Genomic DNA, 19912 nt, shown 5'->3' on the forward strand with positions numbered 1-19912 from the left:
TGTTTTCTCTGGTATATCCCTTCTAGAAATTGATGCTGAACACCAGCTATGAGTCAGACATGGTGCTAGATGGTGCCAATACAAACATGTAGGAGACCAAGCCCTTGCCTCTAAGGCTTACACTTTGGAAAGGAAGCCAAATGTCAAGGAAATGATTACACCAATAATTGATTGTAAGTGTGTTGCACCCCTGAAGTACAGGGTGTGTAAAAAATCATGTAACAGGCCTTTCTGACCTAGTCTGCTGTGTCAGGGAAGGCTTCTTTGAGAAAGTAACACTTAGATGGATAAAATAATAGAAATACTGAAATGAAGTCAGGTCCTAATTTTGTTGCCAGGGGACTCTTAACGTGCAGGTTTTCATACCCTGACTATGAACACGGCCCTCTGGAAATAACTCAGTATTTGTAGAGGATAAAGCGCTGGTGCTTTTATAGCTCAAGTTTGTGAAAATAGATCCAGCAATAAAAATACGTGGCAGCAATGACTTTTCAGGGAAATCAGAACTCTATGTACCTTATTATCATTCATATGCAATTTATGGATGTGAAGAAAACATAATTGAGTCAACAGCCAATGAATTCCAGTGACAAGGCCATTAGCCAGCATGCTTGGGAGAAGAGCATAGTGGTGCCAGAAAAATGCACAACACGAATTTATGTTAAATATAGCTTTTAGCTGACTCTATTCATAATGTGCTGGTAGCATTAATTTAGGACACATAAATTCTTATGGATAATATCTCAATAAATATTTTATTTGTAATGCATTTTGAACACTACAATTTTGCTTAACTAAAGGCAGTTCTCTGATAGTTTATCATTTACACTGTTGAGAGCCAGGATCTGAACATAAGAAACAGCAAAAAACATTATGCATTATTTGGTATTTGTCAACTTGTTTCTAATGTTCTTAAGAAAATGAAAGCACTTGTCAGTGCCTCTAACCAGCATGTTTTGGAGGTTTATAATGTTTTAAAAGGATATAATGTCATCACACGGAGAAGGCAATGGCACCCCACTCCAGTACTCTTGCCTGGAAAATCCCATGGACGGAGGAGCCTGGTGGGCTGCAGTCCATGGGGTCGCTAAGAGTCGGACACGACTGAGCGACTTCACCTTCACTTTTCACTTTCATGCATTGGAGAAGGAAATGGCAACCCACTCCAGTGTTCTTGCCTGGAGAATCCCGGGGATGGCAGAGCCTGGTGGGCTGCCGTCTATGGGGTCGCACAGAGTCGAACATGACTGAAGCGACTTAGCAGCAGTAGCAGCAATGTTATCACAAAAGGTGTGGGTTTAGGGAAAGGTTTTCATAGCAAACTATTATTTATGTAGGTAAGAATAATAAATAGAAACCCCAAAAATGGACTCAATAAATTGTTTTTTATTTTTGTTATATTTTCCATATTTTCTATTTTATTTACATGAGATTGGGGAGGGGCAAATCATGTGTGTGTGCTGTGTGCTAAGTCACTTCAGTCATGTCTGACTCTTTGTGACCCCATGGACCATAGTCCACCAGACTCCTTTGTCTGTGGGATTCTCCAGGCAAGAATGCTGGAGTGGGGGAAATCAAATCTAACTATTAGAGCACATGAGTACTTTGCTGTTCTTTCTGACTATCAGTCTCATGTGAATAGCTCTCCTCAGGCCTCTTCTTCATCGGGAGGGCCCATTCTGTTCAGCACCACACATGCCTAAAAGGATTAGCCCACCTCACTTGGGATTTAGTTAGCAGTTCCATTTAGCTCTCACACTAAATAAAATGTTCCAGCATTGCCTTTATATGTAACAAAGGTGATACTTTGGCCTGATCTGCCATCCCTCAGTTTTGTTTATCAGTTTCTAAGACCCTAAGTGGGAAAATGGACAGCCTTCTCAGTATTTATTGAATATTTGTTCTATGCTAAGCATGTATAAATATTTGACATCTATAACTTAATCATAAAAATTGTACAAAGTTATTACTAGTATTTGATTAATATTAGCAAAGATCATGCTTACAAATGAAAGTAAAATCAGCTTAGTACAGTATATGCTCAGTGAACATTTGCTGCATTTACCAATGGCTACAATAGTAAGAATGATGCTAAAGCTGAAACTCCAGTACTTTGGCCACCTCATGTGAAGAGTTGACTCATTGGAAAAGACTCTGATGCTGGGAGGGATTGGGGGCAGGAGGAGAAGGGGACGACAGAGGATGAGATTGCTGGATGGCATCACTGACTCGATGGATGTGAGTCTGAGTGAACTCCGGGGGTTGGTGATGGACAGGGAGGCCTGGCGTGCTGCAATTCATGGGGTCGCAGAGAGTCGGACACGACTGAGCGACTGAACTGAACTGAACAATAGTAAGATATAATCAATTTCATCACTATTCATATCTTCCAAACCTCCTCTTTCATCCAATACTCAAGAAGCTCACAATCCAACAGGGACTGCAGTTAACTGAATTTAAACTTGTTCTTATTTATTCTCATAATCCCAACAATTATTAATAGAAAAGACCATCCTCTGAATAGGTATTTTAATAAGACCTATTCTGAATTTACATTTAACAGCAGAAAATGTAACAGACAAGATTTATCTAAAAGAAACTACATTAATGGATTCCCCCATAATGGACACCATCTGACCAAATAGACTGTTTTCAACAGTGATATTGTAGATGATGCCAACTGAATTTTAAAATGTCTTTTTAATGCTGAATTATAATAAAAGTTAAAGACATAATATAAAATCAGAATTCAATAAAAGCAGCTCTGCCAGGTACTATTTTTAACGTTACTTTCTATTGATTTAATTGGATAAAAATTAAAATAGAGCTTAGAAAACTCATTGGGGTAAGTGGTTGAAATTCCGGTTATTCTTTAATTAAATAATTCCACAACTACTCAGAGGAAAAATAAGGGTATAGGAAAATTTATAACGTAACATAGGAGAAATAGTCATATGATCCAGTATGTAATAAAATGATACGGGCTATCAGATGGGAGGTTCAGGATATGATAAACCATACTATTCCTGACCTAGAATATTAGGAAAGTAAGCTGAAAAGTAAATAATGAGAAGTGATCTAAAAAAGCAGGAGAGAGAACTAAATTGTGTCAAAAGGACACTAAATTGTATCAAAAGTTCAGAGTTAAGAAAGCATATAAGTCTGCTGCTGCTGCTAAGTCACTTCAGTTGTGTCTGACTCTGTGCAACCCCATGGGCGGCAGCCCACCAGGCTCCTCTGTCCATGGGATTCTCCAGGCAAGAACACTGGAGTGGGTTGCCATTTCCTTCTCCAGTGCTTGAAAGTGAAAAGTGAAAGTGAAGTCGCTCAGTCGTGTCCGACTCTTAGCAACCCCATGGACTGCAGCCCACCAGGATCCTCTGTCCATGGGATTCTCCAGGCAAGAGTCCTGGAGTGGGGTGCCATTGCCTTCCCCACCTATAAGTCTAGGGGACTGAAAAAAAAAAAAAAAACTCCACATGGGTGGAGTGGAATGAATAAGGGGAGGAAGAAGTTTCCAGAGAACCAGATCATGAAGGACAATATTAAGGACTTTCACTTTTGCCATAAAGATAATGAGGAACTTTGAAAGGTTTTATGCCTGGAATAGTGTAACTCCTTTGCCTTTCTGCATTATCACTCCAGGTCCAGAATGTCACCTTTATGCATAGGATGGATACCACTATCAAGTTGGGAGGCAGGGAGATCAGTTAGAAAGCTGGTCCAGTAACCCAAGGAATAGGCAACAATAGCTTGAACTTGGATAATGATAGTAGGAAATAAGGCCAGTAGAACTCATTTGAAAATAACACATTCAAAACAATAAGACTTAAGGATATTTGCTTAAAGATAGTAAGAGAGGGAAATGCCAAGGATGACTCCCAGGTCCTTGAGCTGGAATACCTCAGTGGATTGTGGCAATGTATACAGAAGAAATAAAGGAGGCATTGGTGTGATATATAATATGATATGAAATAAAATAGTGATAAGATAACTTCCCAGGTGGCTCAGTGGTAAATAATCCACCTGCCAATGCAGAAGATGCAGGTTCAATCCCTGGGTCAGGAAGATTTGCGGGAGAAGGAAATGGCAAGCCACTCAAGTATCTTGCCTGGAAATTCCCATGGACAGAGGAGGCTGGCAGGCTACAGTCATGGGGTCACAAGTTAGTGACTAAACAACAACATGGTCATCACATGGGGATATGGCAACTTTAGTTATCATAGACGTGTCCATGGTACCTTCAAATGAAGATATCTAGAAGTTAGAGTAGTAGAGGTTAGCAATAGAAATAGATGCTTCTCAATTAGATGCAATAATTCTTTCGGTAAAAACTGAAAAACAGCCCTTTCAACCCAGAGTGCTGTCTAGGGCACTTAGAACTAATTGTCTCATTTATTGACGTGAGGTTCATGTGTTTCTGACGCCAGACAGTACAAATACTCAGGAGCTGAAATCCTGCTATGGCAGTAACAGAGCCTGAAAGGGATTCCTTCTCAGACTAAGTCCATAATGCACTTTCATCCTCAAAGAATCATTTAGTGTCTCAAGCACTGGGAACAACATAAGATCAGAAACTTAAATTCTGTGACAAAAAGGATGAAAGAAGAAGACTAATATTGTCAATTTATCACTTTGTCTCTGAATAACATACCTTACGCTGCATAACGAGAGAGAGCCCTTCTGAGATAAAGACACTAATTTTGGAAGAACTTAGATTCAGTCCTTATTCAGATTAATTTAACAAAACTTCTTCCCAAGAAATACTCAAGAAATAACAGAAAGCTTTGTTAATGACTAATTCCAAAGTCCACAAAATGTCAGTTCAGGAATTGTTTCAAAATCAGTAAGCTGGTTACAGGATCCACACATCCTCCAAATTTTAAAAATGCATCTATATAAATCATGTGATATTCATATTAATATAAAATTTACAAGTATAAAAGTCAGTACTGAGAAGATATATTATTAAATTTTAGACTCTCTCAAGTGATTTTTGTAATATAAAATATTCAGTTAAACATCTGGTATCTAATGGTAGGAAAAAAACTACCAGAAAATTGAGACTACACGTAACCGTGGTGATACTTGATTTCGTTCTTACTGACCTTTTAACTGTCTCATTTTGTGTTTCATGACATCTAGATCAGCCAAAATTTTGTCCTTTTTAAGCCAGTTCTGTCTTTCTATTTTTTCTGCTTTCTTCAAAGCTAGAATAATAAAAACACATGATGTTTTATTTTGCATTCTTTTTATCAACAATAATTTATCATGCAAGCCAATAATTTATAAAAAGAAGTTTCTGCTTCAAGAAATAGATTCAATTAGAAATAAGTAATTAAAAGGTAAGGGTCATTAAAAGAAACCTCATCTGAAAGATGACAGGGCTTAAGGCATTTTTTTATGGAATGCAGGGGGAAAAGAAGAACAGTGTTGTTTTATTATATAGATTTACCATATGCAATAGCCATATTTCATTTTCTACTTCCACAAACTATTTGGAGGTGATGAAAGCCTGGCTTGGAACCATTCATTTTTTAAACATCCACCTACTGCCTAAAGGGTGCAATTCTTAAAAATGAAAATGTGCAGACAGGTCGTCTTCAGTGTGAATTAAACTCATTTGTTATTTTCTAATGTATACCATTATTCTCAGTCTTATAGACCAAGAATCTCTTTATCAACTAAATTAGACATTTTCTATGCAGAATACTCCATTCCAGTAAGAAAAAAATAGGCAATTGTGCAAATATAAGAATACAGCTATCCTTGTGCACATGTTAATTGATGAACCGCCTGTTCTTTGCATAGATGTGATGTAATTAGGTTGACATTGTACACGTTTAATTCATTTTCTTATGGTGACAAAAAATTTCTCTCTCCCTTCATGCACTTGCTTGAAAGAAAGCAAAACCAAAACACTGACCATTTGGAGACAGAAATGGTTCACCACAAGATACCCAGATGGCAATAGGATTTCTGAGGATGCGGATGAGCAAAGACATATCTATATCATCCAAACTATCAGAGGTCACAGACTTCAGAGATGATTTGGTTTTCACTTTCATTCTTGAGTTTCCTGGGAAACAAATGACACATTTGCCATTGTTCAATGAATAATGAATAAATTTGCTTGCTGAATCATTTGTTTTTTCAAAATATTTCATTCTTCATTAATGACTTGATTTAAGCAGGTTAACACCAAAACCAGATGCAAATACATAAATTTTGATCAGAAATTTCAATGCAAGTAAATAATTTAAACTAATTTTATTGTAAATACACATCTTAATTCCTTTCTTACCCTGTATCTAGTTATGAAAAAAATAAGAGATAGCTTACCCAAATATCTACTCTGAAATAGGGTAAAGTAAAGAGATATAAAAAAGCAAGGAAAGGGAGAAAGGAGTATAGGAATTGACTGAAGCCAAAAATAAGGGGCTTCAGAGAATTCATCAATTAAATGATTAATAGTACCTATCTCATTCTGCTGTTGGGAAGATTTTAAAAAGGGAAGTGCTTAGAAAATATTAGTCTATTTAATTGTGCAAGCATCCAAAAATTCTAGATAATATTTTTATTATCACCATGATACTAGACATGAATACCACATTGTTTTCTTTGCTTGAGATAAAGCACTCTTTGGGCTCTGAGCATCCTTGTGGCTAAAGCAAAGAGGGGAACACCATTTCAAGATATGAATGGCTGACAGAGAGAGATGAATTCCTCAAGATACACTTTTCCAGGTCCTGAGATTTGAGAGAAACACTTAAGGATCTTCATAAAGATCCTTATTTGTCATTCAGCTAATAGTATCCTACTATACAAATTAATACAAGCTGAGAATTTACTATGTACTGGGCATTTCACTAAGACCTCTACCTACATTATCTCATGCAATTCTCAAAATGATACTCTGAAGTAGGTTCATTTCTCTTCTGCACAATAACTGAGACTTCATCACATAGCCAGGTGGGGGCAGAATCAGAATTAGAATCCAGGCCATCTACCTCCAGAGCCAGTGACCTTAACCATCACCTTTATATTAATAGGAAGCCTGATACTGAGTTTTTGATTGATGTCTGTTTCTTTTAACTTCCTCAATGCAAACTGATGGCATAACTCCAAGTTATGATTCAGTAAAGGGGACGGCCAGCTAATCTAATGCACCTGCATGATTCAAGGATAACCTTTAGAATATGAGGGGAAGGGATGGTCATACCCTTTTGGTAGACCTGCTCGAAATCACATTACTTCCAACCAGGTTTTATATAAGAATTTGAAAGAAGAATGTTCGAAATTGTAAATCTTCCAGAACCTGGAGATCAGATGTTCCATGTGCCAAATAAAGGCAGAACTATATGCTTTAGTGATCAGCTAGGCATTAAATGTTCACATAAATATGAATGTGTATTCCTAAGAGTATATATGATTATGAATACATATACATATGAATCTATATCATTTAGATCAATGCTTGGTTGATGCTCTGCCAATTTAATGATGTTAGTTACCATTATTGTGTGTGGGATTAAGTAAGGAAACCCCACTCTCCCGCCTATGTGTCTCTTCTTCATTCTCATACTATCACATTCATAGTGCTTCTGACATCAGACATGGGGAATTTTTTTCCCCACACCAACCACCTGTGAAACACTAGCAGAATGTCCTACAATTTAACTCAATTCTGACACTACCTACCTGGAGATAAGGTCAGATCTCACAGGTTAAGTGTGCAGTCTCACAACACTGCTCCCTGCTCACCCGTTTCAGACGTCCAGACCTGTGCTTCTGACTGATTGACAATAAATTGGACGTTCCCATGACACCCTCCTCGGGTTCACTTAATTTGCTAGAGCAGCTCACAGAATTCAAGAAAACCGTTTACTTACTGTTTGCGCATTTATTATAAAAGGATATGATAAAGGGTACAGATAAAACATCCAGATGAAAGAGAGGCATAGGGTCATAGGGTGAGGAAGACTCCATGTTCTCTCTGACACTCTGCTCGCCACACACCTCCATGTGGTCACTCCGCTCTCTGCACCCTGTACTTTGGGGGTTTTCATGGAGACTTCAGAGAGGGACTAGAAGTGGAACTTACGATGAGTCATGTAGGCATGATTCAGCATAACTCCATCCACTTCCTGTCCCTCTCTGAAGAACAGGGAACAGGGTTGACAATTCCAAGTTTCTAAGCACGGCATGGACTTTCCGGTGACCAGCCCCCATCCAGAGTCCACCAGGACTCATCTCTTTAGAATCAAAGACACTGCTAGCACCCAGGAAACTCCAAAGAAGTTTGGAGCCCTGTGTCAGTAATTAGAACAAAAGCGGACACAAGTGCTCTTTACCACCTAGGAAAATGCATGAATTTGGGGAGTTCAGTGCCAGGAACTGAGGGCAGAGACCAATATTTTTTTCTAATGATTTTATAATGATATTGAAGGCCCTGCCTTCAAGTCGCACACAGTCTAGCGAGACACATAAAGACGTAAACAGGTAAGTATAACACGACGTTCTAAGAGCTGGGAGTTTCTAGGAGCAGGGGAGATGGGCAGAGGCAGGCAAAAGGAGTCAGAGGACAGCAGGCGTAGAGAGGACACTTTCTCTCCTAATCGTGGGTAGAGATTTGCTCTGATCTAATCCAACTTTCTTAAGTGGTGTCCAGCTGGTTTTGATTCCGAATTTAAGAACTGAACCACTTACAGCAGATTCACGTTGTTGTATGGCAGAAACCAATATGACACTATAAAGCAATTATCCTCCAATTAAAAATAAATTTTTTTAAAAATTATAAAATTAAAAAAAGAAAAACAGAACCTGCTCATGTTGCACAAAGTAGCCAAACTGTCAAACATATTTTATAAACACCAGGAAATTTGGTTACTGTCTTGGTTCTGAGACCCAATTTGCATTAAAAAATTTTTTTCTTTAGTATTCTGCAAGGTAAAAATGATATGAGAATTTCATAGAAGAGTATCTTCCTGTAATTTTTTTTAATTCTCAAAGGAGTGACTGAATGAAAGACGTACATATAACTTTCATATGACCAAACATAAGTAGAATCAGCTAAATTCTGTAGCATGTAACCAACCTTTCATACTTTTAACAGGTGTCTCTTCAGTTCCAACAGTGTCTGCCTCTTCCTTTGGTTCCTCAGAATCTCTCTGAATACGAGATTCATCCAGAGCCCATAAAACCAAATTGCGCAAGGAACTTATGGTGGTTCCATCTTTGGTGTATATTTTGGAGGCTGCTCTGGCCAGACCGAGTTGTTCTGTGCATTCTGTAAGCAGCTAAAAACACAGACTATAAGGAACTGAGAGGAAACAGTGGTAGAACTGGGGATAATCAGGGAGAGTGTTATTTTAGAATTCTGAGAAAATTCTTTAATTTGAGAAAATAGAAAGCAATAACTACCAACTTGATCTTTGATTAGAGATGGTTTTTGATATTAGATTGTCCTATGTAATCTCACAAATTAGTCCAGTCCAGCTGTGAAAATTCTTAGCTCCAAAAATTGAACACAGCAGCTGATGTGTGTTAATACATTTTATCATCAGAAGTATTTATTTCCTAAGAAATGTTAACCTAGAAATTGACTTTCAACCATATTGCTTTATAGTGAATAAAATTATTCCAACACTTCAGATGAGCTGCTTTAAAATAAATGAGTCATTGACTTTCAAACCAAGAACTGACACATTATTACTTCCATTTGGCAGATGGGAAATTGGGCTGAAAGGTTAACATTTTTGCCCAAGACCACAGAAGCCAGGGTCCCAGGGTGGAATTTGGAGCTGGTAACTTTTGTCCTTTGCCTAGACCATTGACCGCCAATATTTTAATTTAAAAAATCTCTTCAGACTCAATCAAAGGGGTGAGTGAATAATTGTGTGTGTGTGTGTGTGTGTGTGAATATTTGCAAAGAAGTCTCCAGGGTAACTCCCCAACATATTTAACGTTGCATATAAAATACATTGATAAAGGTATTGGCCAGAACCTACAGACATAAGACCATTACCAAGCAACTGAAGGACAAAGCTGTGTTTGGACCCCAGGAATGCTCCTTCCTCCCCAGTGGGGAATAGCCTCTAAGACAGAAGCCACATATTCCCTCCTAGCACAACTCCTGCTTCTCCAATCTGAAAATAACCCTGTCACCGAGCAAGTGCTCAGCTTCTCCAGATGATAAATGAGGTGGGATCTCAGAATATTCAGATGACGTACAACTTGAAGTGGGAAAGGAAGGAAGGAAGAAAAGGCTTTCTGTCTGTCACAAGGGTAAAGAAATTCTGGTAGCTTTGCCTTCCCCTTGCTTTTTTTTTTTTTACCCTTCTTTGCTCTGGAGCCAATCTGAAAACTGTATTCTGTTTTCGCATTTTTCTAAGTCTATAGCCAAAGAAATACAATCAAAAAGAACGTCTTTAAGAAAACAGAGATCTTGATCTCATCAGCTTAAATGGATAAAACTGGTCTGGGATATTTCTCACTCAATCCCACTGCTTTTTTTTTTCTTGTCAGAAGAATCACCATTATCACTGCCTCTAAGGATGCGAGAAACATTTAAGTGATAGCCACTTACCATGGGGAATGTTCCAGCCACAATTAACTTTCCATTTCGATATCCGTCTCCATTTTTGTATGCAATTATTTTCACTGCCTTCTGGTTCGTAACTGCCATGCCACAATGAGATACAACTTGCGTGCAGGTCTTCATCCGTAAAGATAATAGATGCTCTTCATAATAACTCAAAGTGTTTTCAGCTTCACGAGAAGATAAATCAGTCTGATTTTTTTTTTAAAGAAAAACAACATAGATTGACTCAAACTTTTTCCTTTTTAGTTTTATTTTGTTATACTTCAACCTTTTAATTTAATATGTGTTTGTACATGTATGTGACATCTAAATTGTGAAATGCTCGCTTCATATGCTATAGGTATTTGATGCTGTAGTCAGAAGGACATTAGGTCCAAACTCCTTGGTTCTCCTCCCAGCCCTGTCACTGAGTCTCTAGGTGACTTTGGGACTCTGGCTTGGGTTTCTGGCCTTCTCCTGTTTTCTACTTTGCCTTCCCCTGGACATGAGGTGGAGAAGAAGGATGCCAGGGCCAGAGAGAGCCTTGGCTTGAAGCAATGGAAAGTAGGACTAAAGGTATTCTCTGAACCTTTAACTCTAGGATGACGTCATCTAGGGTGGCAGACATTGACGTGTGGGGAGGGAAATGAGCGTAGCCTTAACCACGTGGCAATCAGTGTGGTGAACACCACACTTCACCTTCCCTGTTCATCCTTAGTCAAGCTGTGTCTGAGATGGTGTAACACTGGGGATTCTTTTCAATCAGCTCACCCACCCCCCCACCTCCTTAACACCACCCCATTATCACCTCAGCAAAGCCAAATGCCTGCAGGCTTTCCCGGAGGACTGACTCCCCTTCTCCTTCAGAGTTACTGAGGCTTCAGTTGGTGTCTATTATAACTGTGTTAGGTTTAGGGCAGAGAGGACAGCGATCTGGGAACAAGTTGGGCCAGCCTGAAGAGCAGACCAGGAGGAAGGTTCCTACCCATAAAGAATTGCTCCTTTTTATATAGGTGTGTAAGTTTCTCTTTAGTTCTTCTTGCTTCTAAACTTGAAAGAAAGGATTTTTTAAAAGGTGTCATTTAAATTTTTTTTGATATATCATTTTATTTTAATTAACTAAAAAAAAAAAAAAAAAACAAGATTGATGGCATTGAAAGAGAAGAAAGCATATATGGAAAACTGATATGGAGACCAGAATGAAATACACATAAAAAAGCTACGACAGGAATCATTTTGATTAAGGACTGTATAATGTTGTTGTAAACTAGTGAGGTTTTGAAAACACTCTGAAAATACAGATTTTAAACAAGGTTTCAGAATGAAGAAGAAAGAAAAGAACTAGAAAAGAACTCACATTCACAAGTACTTCAGAGGGATAGGTCTTGACAAGGGAAGCATGTTTTTTTTTTTTTTTTAACTCTTTAAAATAAAAATGTTTATTAATGCCAAATTGTCACTTTCAGTATCATGTTCTAAGGCTTTGCCTTTGAGTTTTTTTGTAAAAAATCTTACTTGTTAGTTTGCAGTGTGGTGTTACTTTCTGCTGTACAACAAAGTGAATCAGCCATACGTAGACATATATTCCCTCTGTTTTGTAATTCCTTCCTATTTTGGTCACCATAGAGCACTGAGTAGAGTTCCCTGTGCTATACAGTAGGTTTTCACTATTTATCTATTCTATACATAGTAGTGCATATATATCAATCCCAATCTCCCAATTGAATGGTGCCACCTTAAATTAAGAAACCAGGAAAGCAATAGAGACTTTTTTTCTCCATGATGTGATTAGTATCAGACACGAATGCATGAATTCAGGCATCCAACCTGAAGAGCCATTAACAACAACACATCAAATGAGCCCTGAAATGTTCTATAATAGTAAAAAAGGAGTTTACCCCGTGATGGAGGCAAAAAGCTGCTTCACTAAGTAAAGATTTGCAGCTACTTTCTAGTCTGAAAGCAACACAGAGAGTAGTGCAAGGTGTCAGTGCATGATTAAAGCCTCAGAAGTGCCCAATTAACTTCAGAGTGTGTATCGAACTATTAACAGACAATGTATTTTAAGTTACAACGGGGAAAAGGAAATCAATGCAGGTGGAATGGTAAAGGTGCATCAGTAAAAGATGAACTGGATGAGTGGAGATGAGCTTGAGTGAAGGCAAATAATGAATGCATCAAAGTTTCCAGACTCATGCCACACACGTATTAGCAGAGCTCGGATCATTACACACCGTGGCCACATCCATGACCTTGAAAGGCCCACGTGAGAAGGGCTTCTGGGTCTTGGAGGCCGAGGCACAGAGGAATGGGAGCCCTGGAAGCAACTGTTTCAGTCCTTTCTCTGCTCTCACGGATCGTCCACACGCCAAACAGAGCATCGTTTTCTTCTTTCCACTGGGTGAGAGGTAATAGTATCCCTGGAAAAGGATAAAGATGTTTTGATTTGGACGCATGTAAATTATGATAGCATTTTGTAGAATACTTTGCCATACAAATAAAGCGCTGTTATAATCCCCAAATGCTAATTTGAAATCACAACACGAGCACATTATTTCACTCCCTAATTATTATATTTTTAAAAACCACATTATTTCCAAACACTGTTGATTGAAAAAGCCCGGAGCCGATGACAGTTCAACATCAATGAGTATAACTTGTATTCAGAATCAGAGTTTCTTGGAGGAATGGCCCATTCCACATTTGGGACAGAATATACAGCAAGTCCTCTACATATGAACCTTCAAGTTGCAAACTTTCAAAGGTATGAACATGTCCCTGTATGGCAGCTGTTGTACTGTACTTCTGTACTTTTCAAGGTACTGAACTGTAAGATTAAAAATGTTTCCTTTGTTTTTTGTGTTTGTTTTTCATGTATTATTTGTGTAAAAAGTATTATAAATCTGTTACAGTATAATAATATATAGCTGATTGTGTTAGCTGGGTACCTAGGCTAACTTTGTTGGACTTATGAACAAATTGGGCTTATGAATGTGCTCTTGAAACAGAACTCACTCGTATGTAGGGGACTTACTGTATACTAGACAAGCAAGGATTTCTTGTAGTACCCAGAAAAAAAGAAGCCATCTCAAAGTAAAGGTATTATGTCAAAAAAGATACAGGAGCCACTACGATAGACATTCCACTGGCTCAAAGTGGGGCAATTTGGGGGCAAAATAAAATGACAACTGAAAAACTTCAAATATGTTTGAATATGTAAAATCCCATGAGTTCATAATGATGTAAAAAATATAAGTAAAAAAAAAAAGGCAACAAATAAAAACAAAACCACTACTTATTGGAGTCCATTGGAAGAAAATGCACCAATTTACAATTCTGAAATCGGCTTTTAGAAAGTGCAGAAGATTATTTGCAAAGATGGCCATAATATAACCATCCTATTCTCGCTTGTATGTCCTTTTGAAATGTCATTTTGCTGCTCCTCCAATCAAGAAACAGTTTCTTTCTCCTTCCCTCTTTCCTTTGAATCTGGGCAAGGCCACATGACTTGCTTTGGCTGCTGTTGCATCAGCAAATGTGATGCAGGCGGATGCATAAGAAGTGCCTGCGCCCTGGAGCTTGTTTCCTTTCGGCTGCACTTGGAAGCCTGAGACCATAATGTGAGCTCCCCTGAGCTAGCCTACTTGAGAAGTCTTGAGGAGGGAACTCCCTGGCAGTCCAGTGGTTAGGACACTGCACTCTCACTGCGGAGGGCCCAGGTTTAGTTCCTGACTGGGGAACAAAAGGAGCATTGAGGAGAACCAAGGCCCCCCAGCTGACAGCCTGTCAAACACCAGTCATGTAATTTGACCATTCAGGCACCCTAGAACCGCCAAACTACTGGTATATGACCAAGTAACTACAGTCAAATTAGTGACTGTGTACAAAGACCAGCAGAACTGCCCACTTAAACCCAGCCCAAACTGTTGACTCAGGGTACAAAATAGTTAAGCCACTAACATTTTAGGTGATTTGCTACACTATTCTAATAGGTAAGTTATACAGAACGAACATTTATCCTACCATGCTTTACAAACCATAATTCTAAGCAGTCAAATACCTAGCTGAAGAGGTAAAGTTCTTCCTTACATGAAAAATTCAGCTAATATATGTTGGGAAAAGTGATAGAATTAAACAAAATTGACCCTTTTGAAACTTCTAATGAAACTATTGATTTAGGCAATGATCACAGAAAGGCAACACTAAATAAAAAGTCACTGGGAATTGTTCTTTGATGTGAGATTAGGTTGTAATCACCTGAACCCATGGATAACCATTACCATTAAAAATGGAAAATCCACACCGTGTGCCTGCATAAGTGATAAATATGAAACACACAGTAAAACCTATGAAGATTCATGGCCAAAAAAGAGCTGAATATAAATATAATTAAACTGCAGTGTTAAATCTCTTTTATAGGAGTTATGGGAGCCAGAGAAACAGGTTAAAGGATGCCACAGGAAGTGAATTGACAAATCCAAACAAGAGGAAGTCTTCTATAGGATGGATTCTGCAACTCGTAGCACATAGGGATTTTGTTTGAATCCTGACTCCAACTAACCATAAGAAGAATGTTTAGGAGAAACTGGGAAATTTCATTATTAACAGGCCATTAGGAGGTCAAAAAACTTTTAAAAAGCGAAAATGAAAGTCAGTCATGTCCAACTCTTTGCAACCCCATGGACTGTAACCTGCCAGGCTCCTCTGTCCATGGAATTCTCCAGGCCAGAATACTGGAATGGGTAGCCTTTCCCCTCTCCAGTGGATCGTCCCAACCCAGGGATCTAACCCAAGTCTCCCACATTGAAGGTGGATTCTTTACCATCTGAGCCACCAGGGAAGCCCTGGAGGTCAAAAAAATTATCATTAATTTTGTTAGATGTGACAATGGCATAATGATTATAATCGTAAGAAAACGTTCAAATTTTTATAGGTGCAGGATCAAATATTAGGAGAAATGATACCATGTCTAAGATTTGTAAACATTGTAAAACATTGATAATAGTTGAATTTGGATGACAGGTACATGAGAAGTCATTGAATTCGTCTCTCTACGTTGAAATATGTATGATAATAGTTGAATTTGGATGACAGGTACATGAGAAGTCATTGAATTCGTCTCTCTACGTTGAATTATGTATGATAATAGTTGAATTTGGATGACAGGCACATGAGAAGTCATTGAATTCGTCTCTCTACTTTGAAATATGCATGAATATTTTAAAGTGCACTCTCTAATTTGCTTTGTTCCTCACAAGGCTAGGACTTCCCTGGTGGCTCAAACTGTAAGGAATCTGCCTGCAGTGCGGGAGACCTGTATTCAGTCCCTGGGTTGGGAAGATCCCCTGGAGGAGGGCATGGCAACCCACTCCAGTGTTCTTGCCTGGAGAATCCCCATGGACAGAGGAACTGGGCTACAATCCATGGGGTTGCAAAGAGTCAGACATGACTAAGCACGTCCCAAGGCTAAAAGTTAAGTACAGCCAGAGTTAATAGCATCATTCTCAATTTACAGATGAGAAAACAAAAGCTCAGAGAGGGAAGTTTTTAATTCAAGGATACCCAAGTAGTATGTGGCAGAGCTGAAACATGAAACTGTGACTTCTGATTACAAGTTTTTGGCTTTTTTGCTTTTGTCATATTTATCTACTCTATTTAAATACTGAACATTACTTTAATTCAAAGCCAACATTTAGGTGATACTTTTGAAGATACAGTTCTTAAGTTCTACTATGAATTTCTCTATATGCACATCTGATTTCCATTTTCCTACAAATTACTTGGGGGCAGAAAATTAACATATTTCCTCTCAGATGGAATTCAATGAATACTCACACAGAATAATTTGTACAGAAAAACATGAACTTCTTGATAAATCGTGTGCCAATGATATTCCTTATTACACTAAAGAAGCCCATTGAAAGCATCCAGAAAATGTATTTTCAATCATTAAGACATCAATTCCCATGATTGTGGGGCTGCTCACTATTTTTATGTTCCCCAAATTATTTTACTTTGACAATGGTGCACATACACAATGTAAACTGAAGTTTTGGTTGATTCATTCAAGCTTAATACAGGCTTTAAACTGCTGCTGGAAAGGAAAACTGAAATACGTGGGGGTAGCGCCCAAGGTTAGGCTGTGTCTACAGGATGCAAACGGAGTTTAGAAGTTGAGCAAGTCAACAGCTGGCTCTATATACAGAATACCAAGCAACTGGTGTGCCTGACATTTTTCCTCTATAAAATCTCCTTGATTTATCAAAATGACTAATTCGACCTGTTCCTTTGACCTTATACAAACATGGTCTATGACATGGGGCTTGTTTGGTCAATAATGACTTTGACTATATATATAATAGCTACTGTGAATAAATGATTCAGTTTCTTTATCAATCTTAATTTAACTAATTTATTGATATTATTGCCAATATCTGCTGGATCATCAAAAAAGCAAGAGAGTTCCAGAAAAACATCTACTTCTGCTTTATTGACTATGCCAAAGCCTTTGACCATGTGGATCACAATAAACTGGAAAATTCTGAAAGAGATGGGAATACCAGACCACCTGACCTGCCTCTTGAGAAACCTGTATGCAGGTCAGGAAGCAACAGTTGGAACTGGACATGGAACAACAGACTGGTTCCAAATGGGAAAAGGAGTATATCAAGGATGTATATTGTCACCCTGCTTATTTAACTTCTATGCAGAGCACATCATGAGAAATGCTGGGCTGGAAGAAGCACAAGCTGGAATCAAGATTGCCGGGACAAATATCAATAACCTCAGATATGCAGATGACACCACCCTTATGGCAGAAAGTGAAGAGGAACTCAAAAGCCTCTTGATGAAAGTGAAAGAGGAGAGTGAAAAAGTTGGCTTAAAGCTCAACATTCAGAAAACAAAGATCATGGCATCTGGTCCCATCACTTCATGGGAAATAGATGGGGAAACAGTGGCTGACTTTTTTTTTGGGGGGGGGGCTCCAAGATCACTGCAGATGGTGACTGTAGCCATGAAATTAAAAGACGCTTACTCCTTGGAAGGAAAGTTATGACCAACCTAGACAGCATGTTAAAAAGCAGAGACACTACTTTGTCAACAAAGGTCCGTCTAGTTGAGGCTATGGTTTTTCCAGTGGTCATGTATGGATGTGACAGTTGGACTATAAAGAAAGATGAGCGCAGAAGAATTGATGCTTTTGAACTGTGGTGTTGGAGAAGACTCTTGAGAGTCCCTTGGACTGCAAGGAGATCCAACCAGTCCATTCTAAAGGAGATCAGTCCTAGGTGTTCATTGGATGGACTGATATTGAAGCTGAAATTCCAATACTTTGGTCACCTGATGCAAAGAGCTGACTCATTGAAAAATACCCTGATGCTGGGAAGGATTGAGGGCAGGAGGAGAAGGGGTCGACAGAGGATGAGATGGTTGGATGGCATCACCGACTCGATGGACATGGGTTTGGGTAGACTCCGGGAGTTGGTGATGTACAGGGAGGCCTGGCATGCTGCGGTTCATGGGGTCACAAAGAGTCAGACATGACTGAGTGACTGAACTGATACTGATTGATGTTATTTATATTTATTATTTATTTTATTTATTATTTAAATGATATCATCTATGTAAAAATAAAGTTGCATCAGTATATAATGCTGTTATTATATACTGTATATAATATTATATAATATTATACTGTATATAATATGCAGTAGCTTTCTAGCATATAATAGTTACTTCACTTTAATTTTCTTTTTCTAAACTGGCCAAGCAAATATGGTCTACAGAGGAAGGTCTTACTCTAAATCTAAACTGGAATTCAAGGGGGAGTCTATGAACTCCCTGAATTCTCATACAAAAAGCATTTGTTTACACATGTGCATTTTGGGGAAAAGAACATCCATAATTTCACAAGACTTTCAATGAGGTCTGTATCTCTGAAAAGGTTAAGAACTAACTACTGATTTGGAGCCTTTGGGTAGAGGGTAGGTTTCCCAGACCTAAGAGAGATAAACATTTTTTTTTTTTTTAGAATCCCAGAATTGATATATTACTGTACTTTTCAAATTAACCATGTTAATTCTATCAGATAGGTTATTACTTAACTAGTAGGAAAGGAGAGTTATCATCTTTTAGAAGAAATGTTGAAAATTGGAAGGTTTTATCCTTATCTAACAAATAAGAACTCTATCATAACTATAATATACCTAAAATTAATAATAAAACCATAATACAATCTGATATTCAGGTAGTATTCAAATTTCTATGATTTTCTCACTTTCTTACAATTTATTTGAAACAATCAAAATAAGGTCAATACATTATGATTAGTTAAATACCTAAGTCTCTTTGAACCTTTATGACCCCCATTTCTCTTTTTTATTTTATTGTAATTATTCACTGCATATTTTCTCCAATTAGATTTTGGGGGGCAAGAACAGTTCATAAGTGGTACAATGCATTTCTATCAAGGGGCAACTGTTACGACTTTTTTTGGAGTGTTAGTAGATAATGATGGTCACTGCCTAGATCCATTAATGTATTAAAGTTCACAATATGATATTCTGATTTCCTCATACTTTATTCATTTATTATCTGAGATATTCCTATGAAGTGAAGATTCTCCTTGTCAACTATATTGTTATCCTGAGGTACAGTTCATAAAGAAAGAAAAAAAAATAGCTTGATTCTTCATTTCAAAGTAATGGATTCGTTTCTTAGCATCATCTAATTGTGACCAATTGAGCTGTTGCTGTTACTTAATGTCAGCATGAACATATCTAATGTATGTCAATCCCATGCATTCAGTAGTCATATTGATGCTTACACTGTCTTATCTTTGGAGCCTTTTCAAGTTGACTCAATTTTTTTTAACATGACTTCAGCACTCTTTGGCTGCATATTAGCTAACAGCTATGAGATCACAGACAAAGGAGAAAAGGTCAGAGGGGATTAGCTTAGTGGAAACCAGAGACATGCAAAATGGTATGATACATTTAACATCTCTTATTCAGGAGAGCCAACGAATGATGAGTGAAGAAGCAGTAGACAAGTTTAGAGACTTTTGAGGAGCAGAGTAAAGAGGGTCTTGCAAGGTCTTATAATATATGAGATTTCAATATTCTGTAGGCCAATGGTTATCAAGCAAAGCAAGGTGCTTTGACCCACAAATATCTCAGACATCTATAAAACATGGTACAAGCAATTCCTTAATAATAAAAATTAAAGTACCAAACTTTAGAAATTATTTAAACTTAGAGTATACCATGCTTAGCCCTACACTTGGTATAATGTAATATAAAGTCACTTTTAATCATTGGCATTTTTAAA

At 37.9% G+C, this 19912-nt stretch overlaps 1 protein-coding gene across 5 annotated transcripts in view; it reads right to left on the minus strand.

Annotated features, from left to right (window-relative positions):
• DCDC1 (doublecortin domain containing 1) overlaps positions 1–19912 on the minus strand; it is a 477553-nt gene that overhangs the window by 20381 nt on the left and 437260 nt on the right. For all 5 annotated transcript variants that reach the window (XM_070767614.1, XM_070767612.1, XM_070767611.1 and 2 more), the window contains 5 exons: positions 12817–13002; positions 10589–10792; positions 9098–9299; positions 5927–6079; positions 5109–5210 (listed from right to left, as the gene is read on the minus strand). In XM_070767614.1, the coding sequence (XP_070623715.1) occupies positions 5109–5210; positions 5927–6079; positions 9098–9299; positions 10589–10792; positions 12817–13002 (847 nt within the window). The remainder of the gene's footprint in view (positions 1–5108; positions 5211–5926; positions 6080–9097; positions 9300–10588; positions 10793–12816; positions 13003–19912) is intronic.

This window comes from Bos indicus, chromosome 15 (genome assembly GCF_029378745.1).
Source record: "Bos indicus isolate NIAB-ARS_2022 breed Sahiwal x Tharparkar chromosome 15, NIAB-ARS_B.indTharparkar_mat_pri_1.0, whole genome shotgun sequence".
Taxonomy (NCBI): Eukaryota; Metazoa; Chordata; class Mammalia; order Artiodactyla; family Bovidae; genus Bos; species Bos indicus.